Source organism: Malus sylvestris, chromosome 2, assembly GCF_916048215.2.
Source record: "Malus sylvestris chromosome 2, drMalSylv7.2, whole genome shotgun sequence".
NCBI lineage: Eukaryota > Viridiplantae > Streptophyta > Magnoliopsida > Rosales > Rosaceae > Malus > Malus sylvestris.
This window is the reverse complement of record NC_062261.1, coordinates 34,917,785-34,927,363: the sequence shown is the minus strand read 5'-3', so window position 1 is coordinate 34,927,363 and position 9,579 is coordinate 34,917,785. Positions and strand designations below refer to the sequence as shown.

The 9,579-nt window shown below is 36.8% G+C and overlaps 1 protein-coding gene across 3 annotated transcripts in view; it reads left to right on the top strand.

Annotated features, from left to right (window-relative positions):
• LOC126600619 (CSC1-like protein At3g54510) overlaps positions 1–6,465 on the top strand; it is a 19,608-nt gene extending 13,143 nt beyond the window's left edge. Inside the window, exons 9-10 of one of the 3 annotated variants that reach the window (XM_050267234.1) lie at positions 5,504–5,737; positions 5,960–6,465. In XM_050267234.1, the coding sequence (XP_050123191.1) occupies positions 5,504–5,737; positions 5,960–6,121 (396 nt within the window). In that variant the 3' untranslated portion in view covers positions 6,122–6,465. Of the gene's footprint in view, positions 1–4,647; positions 4,825–5,503; positions 5,738–5,959 lie in introns of those variants that run through there. The other 2 variants (XM_050267255.1, XM_050267225.1) reach the window with 2 other exon arrangements.
• The last annotated feature ends 3,114 nt before the right edge of the window (positions 6,466–9,579 follow it).

Below are 9,579 nucleotides of genomic sequence, written 5' to 3'. Positions count from 1 at the left end.
TGAGCAGTGCAGAAAGAATTTTAATTAGCATGAAGCGGAATTTCTTATTGTTGAACAGTACAAGAATTGATCAAACGAATTACAATATAAATGGTTCCATTCCTAATCATATCAAGATCTTTTGCAATAAAACTCAACATGTCGTAATAATTAAGATGCAAGTTTTGGGATGGTATAGGTTGTTGACCCGTCTCAATGAATCTTGCACAACAAGAATATGCCTTCCAGAATTATAGGATTCTACACTCTCACTAAAAAAAATTTGGTGTTATATATAATGGTTCTTTGCAAATTTATGCAGGTTTTTAGTTCTTTTCTTTTGTCATATTTGAGTTTAATTCATGAAATATCTGTTACAGAATAGAATTCAGCATAATATCACCGAGGCCTTTTATAATATATAGGTGATTAAATTAGACGCGGTGGACAATGTTGGGCCTGAAAATTTATTGATATCAATGTGCTAATGATCTCATTCATAAGGATTTTTGAAGGGCCGAAGTTGATTCTTTGGAGTGAAGGAAATTTTTTTTTTCCAGTAATTTATAAATGCAAAGGTCGTATTACAAGGTAGCTGCATAACAGCAGAATCAAACAAGTACAACAACACAACCCACAATTTCAAGATAATAAAGTTACAACAACCTCATTTCTCTCTCCATGTAGGACTTTATTCTATAGCTATTTATATGCTTCTCATCTCTTAATTGGAAGGAAAAGTAGCTAGTCTAGTTTAGGGAACAGTGGGAGGTAATGGCTTCCCAAGGAATGGATGTGGAGGAAATGGCTTCTTGAATTTTGGAATCGGCTTCTTGAAGATGGGAGGGGGAAACGGCTTCTTGTAAACTGGAACTGGTGGAGGAAGTGGCTTCTTGTAAACTGGAATTGGTGGAGGAAGTGGCTTCTTGAATTTTGGAAGTGGATGGAAAATTGGCTTCTTCAGAAATGGCTTTTCTTCCACAACCGGAACCGGTGGAGGACCCTTTTTGTAGGGAGGAATCTTTTAGACTGGAGCTGGTGGAGGGAGTGGCTTGAAAAAGGGCTTTGGAGGAAAGATCTTAGGTGGAGGCGGCTTCTTGAAGAATGGCTTGTGTGGAGGCAATTTAAATTTCTCTTCTGCAGCTTCTGCTCTTTGCAACTCTTCATTATGGACATAGTATAGACACAGAGACGTGCATAAGATTATTACGTATGAGGAGCAAAACAAATATATATGATTAACTAATAACCAAGAATATATACAAAATGATCATCAAATAACTACTACTTAATCACACATTAGACTAATCTATGATTACATATGAGTCTTATATAATGGAAAAGGAAACTAAGATTAGTTTTGAAATTGTTTTGTTTATATATGCATGCATGTATAGGGAGGTTCAACTAAGGCCCTATTCAACGTTGTATCAATATTATGAACTGTTTAGTATAAAGGTCTTCTCTCAAAAATCAACGTTGCAAAAAACCATGCAAATCCGACACAATTTAACTACTCAATAAATGGTTGTCATTTTAGAGTACTTTGGTTCTTAAAAGGAAACTATATAAGTATATATATTACCTGAAAAAGCTTTGCCTGCTGCTCGTTCACCAGTTACCTCAATGGTCTCTCCATTGCTATAGCAGAAGCTTGCAGCAAAGAAGCAGAACCAGAGACCCAGAAGAGCCCCTTGAAAAGCAACACGAATCTGCATTGAGAATTAAGCCTTTCTAATGCTACCACTGGATATACTAACTGTGCAAAAGTGCTTAATCCAAACGTACCATTTGGGTTTGGTGCTTTTTATCAGTTCCACAGGCCTTGTTATTTATAGCAAGTGGATGAGCTGTTTAGGAGGCTTAGGCCTTATTAATTAATTGCTTATTTTTCGTTACTCTCTGAAAAAAGAGTTCTGTTAGGTTCTTAGTAGCTAGCAGTGAAATGTTTCCTCCCGCTTGTCAATTATACTTTGTACTCGTAAATGGTGGGTGTCCTATTCAACGAAAAAGTAAACAAAACCGCTTCTGGTCTAATTCTTGGGCAATCATTAAGTTGGAGCCTACTATAAAGTAGACCTCAGCTACGTAGCACATAAGCTTCTTCCATTCATTCGATCAATTAGGTTCTTCAATTTGTTTAGAGAAGAAACGAGATGAATCCTTTTTTTTAATGCGGGCATTGCTCTTTCCTTTGACTTGGCTTTTGTTGACGTCGATTGAGACTCTGTACTCCACAACTTGGGCCTGGTATCCAACGTCATATGGATATCCCTTTGACGCCCTTCAGTCCTCACCAGCAGTATATTGACAGTTGTGGAGTTAGGCCTTTCGCTCCACACCTCACTATGTTAAGGGTTTAAGTTGCCTAAGCAACAAGAGGGAGATGGGAATCTAACCCAGCTAGACCTTTTCATTATGCGGATTGTAGAGGGCCCGAGCCCTGCACCCCATCCAATCCCCCACTAGATCAAGGCCTGCCATATGTTGGACAATTTCGACCATGATCTCGAAAAAATCTTGGGCCTTAATACAGGCAAATTGGATGTCCTCAGCTTCGGGAAAATCAAATTTCGCCAAAAGGCGGCGCTCAATCGAGCAAACAGAATCTCCTCCTAGATGGACCTGCTTCCTCCCCCCGGGAAGCGACCGGATTAGCAGGGGCGTTTTGGGGGTGCGGCTGGGCTACTTCTTCGCCTTCCTCAATAGGAAAGGGCTCTGCTAAGACGCCTAGATCGAAAGAAGTCCAACCGGCCGACTACTCTACTATAGGCTACTTTTAGCTTCTATAGCGGCCCTTCCTTTTTTGTGTAGTTGGAGTTTGTATTGGTACTGAATGAACATATCAAACAAAGGCGAGCAGTATAAGCCTAATGGGATGGTACTTACTTTCATACTGCATACCTGTCGTCAGCTCGTGTCGTGAGATGTTTGGTCAAGTGAAAGAAAGGAGATGGATTGTCTGCCCTCCCCATCCCATGTTCTTCCCATCCCCTCCTATTTTTGTGATCACGGTTAAGCCACGTTAGTATTTTATATTCCCATTACTTTTTGTTTTATTATTTCTATAAAAAAAATTAATATAAAATGTTAACATGGCTTAACCGTGATCACAGAAAATAGGAGGGGATGGAAAGGGCATGAGATGGGAGGGCAAACAACCATCTCCAAAAGAAAAAAGTAGACTCAATGTCATAGAAATAGAATACATCGGAATCAGCACCGTCTTATTCATCTGCAAAAATAGGACTAAAAAAAATCATGATTAGGTAAATAGGCAAATTGATGTTCGATCACGACGAGAGGGAAGAGATCTTCGGTCCATGATTTTCTGTAGATCTTCCCATATTGATAGCTCAGAATTGTATACATTTAAGTTCTATCAAATAACTCAGCAAACTATACTCCATAAGTACGCAAAAAAATCATCCCGAGCTTTTTATATTTGTAGGAGTTGCCTGTTGCTTTTGTTACATTCAAGTCTCGGTTGGGTGCAGCCCTAGTTATCCACTCCCAGCAGCACTCAAATCCACTTCTTTGGATCACTGACGATGCTCCAGAACCCAGGGATGTATCATGGAGAAATTTGGCAATCCCAGTCCGAGTTTTGCCACTCTGCAATTTTGGAGTTATTGTTGCAGCCTCCCTTCTTACAATTTTCTTTGCTATCCCAGTCACTGCCGTCCAGGGAATTGCCAAATTTGAAAAGTTAAAGAAATGGTTTCCCCCTGCCATGGCTTTACAGTTGATGTAAGATTTTCTTGCCGTTCTTTTTGCTTGAATATCATGCGTGCATGTTGAATCTTTGACTTGTGGAATATATGCCTCAATTAATCCAGCAATCTGACTATTAATTCATAACTTTTGGAACATTAAATTAAACATTGAAAGGACCAGTATAAAGATCCGAATGATAAACAGTTCCATAAATTAGAGAATTGAATATTCATGGTTCTGGATTCAGAGCTTCTATAAGCAAACTTTGTACTGCTTTGGTTATAGTTTTTATGAATTGACATCTTAGATAATGCTAATATGTACAGATCAGGGTTAAGCTCTGTCATAACAGGGTATCTTCCGAGTGCCGTTCTGAATTTGTTTATCTACATTGTTCCATTTACAATGCTCGGAATGGCTAAACTATCAGGCTGTATCTCAAAGAGCAGGGAGGAGATAAAAGCGTGCAACATGGTTTTATATTTCCTAGTTGGAAACGTCTTCTTTTGGAGCTTGTTATCTGGCTCTTTAATAGATGAAATTGGCCAATCTTTTACTCATCCGAAAGATATCCCCAATCACTTTGCTAGAGCTGTCTCTGCTCAAGTGAGTTGGTCTTAATACTTTTGTAATATTCTGTTTACGTTTCGTTTTAATTCACGCTCTTCATAATTTCCAAAGCTAGTTCAGTGTTGCTTTTTTCTTTTCCTTGTATAAGTTTTAAATAGTTGTGGACTCTTGGATAATTTTCTGTTGTGTTGCATACTTTCTTTTTCTTTATTGTTTTCAACTTATCGTTTTTAAATAATCTGAAAATACTGATTTGGTCCATAAAGATTGATTTCTAATGTTTCAGGAAGATTTCTTTGTGACATTTACTTTGACAGATGGGCTGTCGGGGTTTTCTTTGGAGATCCTCCAACCAGGATTACTTTGCTGGGATGCTATAAGGTCCTGTACATATGGCCGTGGAAAAGAGAAGACTCCTTATCTTTATTCATTACCTTACTTCAGAATCATTCCTGTGGTCTCGCTGTCCGTGCTGATTGGTACAGTATATGCCGTTGTGGCACCACTTATGCTCCCATTTTTGATTGGTTGCTCGGCTATGCGGTGTATATAAACCAGGTTAACTTTGGCAACTTTGCATTTCTTATTCAAGTCATTGTTATTGTTCCTATGAATGTCTGTTCTTGTAAATTCACGGCTTCCACATTCTTTTGGTCCCTTTTGTAGTTGTGCTTTTGTTCTTTCTTCTCCCAATTAACATTCATAAGCTAAACAAAATTAAGGAGAAGCATAGAGATCAAGACTTTCATTTTTTCAAAAAGCGGTTGAGAATAATACGTATATAGGGTGTCAAGTAATTATCTTAGAAACATTTTTGCATTTAGATGCAACTTAAAGTTCTGATCCCAGAATATTCATTGGCTTCAAGCTTTTCAATACTTTCATTTAGTAGCTGCTGAAACCGTTATTTGTTGTAGCTCATAGAAATCAACCGGTGGCAAAAGTTTAAGTTAGGGTGTGGGCCAACAATAACCTATCAACCTTAAAGTAGACTTTCTCTGGAATCTGAGGCGAGAAGGGGAACATGGGTCATCAAAACAGGCAGTCCGTCTTGCGCCTTTGGGTTGAGGTCTGCCCCGGGAGTTAGATGCTTGTGTTCAATTATAAAATGTTATAAATTACTAATCAGTATCTCTATCTTTAAAGACAATTGCTAAAATTTATTTTGCACCAGAGCTGAGCATTTTGTGCACTTTGATATCAACTGTATGTGTTATAAACTTCGGTTCTGTTGCAGATTGAAGATGTTTATGAGACTTTTTATGATACGTGTGGACAGTATTGGCCTTACATCAATCATTATATTCTCGTTGCAATGATTCTCTTGCAAATAACTATGATTGGTCTCCTTGGACTGAAATCAAAGCTGGCCGCATCCTTTTCCACAATTCCACTTCTAGTGCTGACATTGATGTTTAATGGGTACTGCAAGATGCGTTTTCTTCCTGCATTCCACCTTTTATCTATTCAGGTATATTGCTAAAATTGTTTTTGTATATTTACTGGATTGTGAGGGAAACAACACTTGAACATTATAGCATGTTCCTTGAAACAATCTGTTAACTCGCTTTGAATAAAGTCGTGTATGCATTTCCTAGGGTGCATTTGTTGTAGTAACTACGGATGATTGCTTTTTTATGGTGCTTGATGTTGTCCAAATTTTGAACTTAATTGAATTGACACTTCCCTTCAGAATGCCAAGGAATTTGATGAACTTGATGAGAAGTGCAATCAGGTGGAGTTTAACTGTGAGAATGCTAGCACTGCTTATTGCCCCCCTTGTTTGCGTCCTTTGAATTGCATGGAATCAGGGTCAAGCCACACGCCGCCTTTAGTTACTTCTTCGTCATTATAAATTCAAGCTCCCCCAGTACTCGTCTTTTTTCGATGTGGAGAATCAGGTCTAATTACTTTTTCAATATTTCATCACCACGTCTTGCAGTGCAAGGCATTGACACATATAGCAAGGCCTAGAGACAGAAACCCATATATATAGCTGCGTTCAGATTGGTCTGCAGTACATTGTTAGTTGTAAACGTATACAGAACTTATTCTGATAACATCGAATCTTCCGTGGTATAGCAGGCTTAGCAGCAACATTTATGGTGCGATCAAATTATTTGTTACACTTGAATAATCTGTACCTTGAGTCACAAGTAAAAGCAATAAAAGACATTAGGTTTTAATTTGCACTGTTCAGATAGTCGTGTATTAGTAGATGGAGTCATGCTAGTATTGTCATACGCATCTTCTGTCTGATGGTTCACTTGGTGCACTATTTTACTTTTGGCTTTTTAGCCAAAATGGTCCCTGAGATTTGCATAACACATCACTTTGGTCCTTGAGATTGAAAATCAATAGAAATGGTCCCTAAGATTGTCCAACATCCATTATTTTGGTCATTTCGTTAAAAACTCCGTTAAGTGTCCCAAAGCTCTTAGCCAAAAGTTTGGGCAATTTTCAAAGCTTTGTAACTCAATTGTTTTTATTCGATCCATAATATATAAAAATGAAGATAGGAAAGTGTAGAACAAGATTATACCAATTTGGAAGCCCAATGGTTGCTGGAGATGACCGGAAAATAGCCTGAAAGATGACTGGTCCGCCGAAAAACTGGAACACTTGCCGGAAATTGGGTAAATTTTAAACGTTCATAACTTCTTCAATACTCAACGAAATCGAGTGATTCAAAAATGAAAATCATACTTCTCAACTTGAGGAAGAGAATGGTACCATTCTAGATGGCTAAATCATCGTAATTTGGCCAGAAAATGGCTTAAAAGTGGCTGCCTTGGTCTCGAGTTAGCCACTTTTGAGCTGTTTTTCGGCCAAACCACGGCGAATTAGCCACCGAGAAAAATACCATTCTCTTCATTGTCTCGTTCAGAAGTATGATTTTTATTTTTGAATCACTCAATTTCGTTGAGTATTGAAAAAGTTATGAACGTTTAAAGTTTACCTAGTTTCCGGCGAGTTTTCCAGTTTTCTTGCTGACCAGTCACCTTTCAAGCTATTTTTCAACCATCTCTGGCAACCATTGGGCTTCCAAATAGGTGTAATCTTGTTTTGCACTTTCCTATCTTCATTTTGATATATTATGGGTTGAATTTGGTTAAGAAACGATTGAGTTACGAAGCTTTAAAAATTGCCCAAACTTTCAGCCAAGAGCTCTAGGACAATTAACGGAGTTTTTAACGGAATGACCAAAATAATGAATGGTAAACAATCTCAAGGACAATTTCTATTGATTTTCAATCTCAGGGACCAAAGTGATATGTTATGTGATAGGATACTGTTGATGATATTTGTAAAAGGTTGGGATATGATGATATTGTTAGCTGACAAGTGTCTTAGAATCATTGGTTGAATGTTGTGGTTGTTAGTTGATGATTAGTTGGGAAAATATCGTGTAACTGCCTTAGCTTGCAATCTGGTATAATACTGGATATTTGTGCAAATGCAAGGTTATGATTTGTAACAGAAGTTTGTAAGTAATACAAGAGGAATTATCAGCATATAAGTAACGGTTAGAACAAGGGTTCTATTATTATGCAAATCGCATAAACCATTCTGGCTAAAAAGCCTTTTCTTTTTCATAAATTAATTTGTAAATAAAATTCTTAGAAACATAGTTCGACATTTTTTTTTGTACATAACCGTTTATTCGTTTTTCCAAACACAAGAATGAGTTTTTTACTTGAATTAGATAGAGAAAATTACTTATGCATAACATATTGCCGCTACTACAGAATAATAATTTAGCGAGAAATATCATTTAACGACGAATATATTACCGTTGAAGAACGTATTGTAGTGTAGCGTATGTGAAAATACACATCCTTGAAATGTATATTTGTATATAGTTTGACAGGTGAGCATGAGAATGCCTTTTATTTTTGGTTAAATGGTAAGCATGAGAATGTCAGTAGGAAGTCATTTTAGTACATTAAAGTTGTACTTTTGACTTATACGATCAACTTCGAAGTTTGGTCCCCGTGAAGCGTTTAGTAGAGTACTAATTAATGTTGAACTGCATGAATAACTCTAAGCTTTCAAAGTGTTGCTCCCAAAAGTTTAAGGGCATGTCACATGTGCTTGTCTGGGAACAGAAAAATCGGTGGCATAAATGCCAGTTGAGGAATGTAAAGTAACATATGATTGCTATTATACACCATTTAGTTTGAAATAATAATGTTATGGGGTCCAATCTTGACAAATTTCATTTGAAAATTGATTGTATTCCATTTTAATCTTTTCCCTGGTAAAGAAATTAGGTAAAAAAAAGGTAAGATGCCCTTCAATATCTTACAAGTAACAAGAAAAAATAATATTGTTATGAAAATATGACCAAAAAGATTGAAGAACAGTTGGAAAGGCATAAAATCAGCATCAAGTCTCGAGCATTGTAGAATTGGACTCCAATATCTGATTGGTGCTCGAGATCAATCGTTTTGAACGGTGAGGCAAACAACACTAAGCGCTTTGCCCTGAGGTATGGGCATTTTTTTTTATCAAATTACTAACACAAAACCGGATTTAAGCTTTTATTTGTTTAATTCATTTCCTATTCGTACTCCTAGAAAGTCCACTATAAACAACCTATGGGGTGCTAGGGTTGTAATCATTCGTATTATTATTCGATTATAAATTTTGAGGTTTTCTTAATTCTTGGTGGATTCCAGTTTAATAGTAGATTATAATTTAAATTATTTTGTATAATTGCACCAGACACTCAAGCTTGCACCTGTGTTTAAAGGTGTCTCAAATGCTTGAGCAGTGCAGAAAGAATTTTAATAAGCATGAAGCGGAATTTCTTATTGTTGAACAGTACAAGAATTGATCAAACAAATTACAATATAAATAGTTCCATTCCTAATCATATCAAGGTCTTTTGCAATAATACTCAACATGTCTTAATAATTAAGATGCAAGTTTTGGGATGGTATAGGTTGTTGACCCGTCTCAATGAATCTTGCACAACAAGAAAATGCCTTCCAGAATTATAGGTTTCTACACTCTCACCATTAAAAATTTGGTGTTATATATAATGGTTCTTTGAAAATTTGTGCAGCTTTTTAGTTCTTTTCATTTGCCATATTCGAGTTTAGTTCATGAAATATCTGTTGAAGAATAGAATTCCATATAATATCACCGATGTCTTTTATAATATATAGGTGATTAAGCCGAACACTGTTGATCATGTTGGGCTTGAAAATTTATCGATATCAATGTGCTAATGATCTCATTCATAAGGATTTTTGAAGGGCCGAAGTTGATTCTTTGGAGTGAAGGAAATTTTTTTTTTCCAGTAAC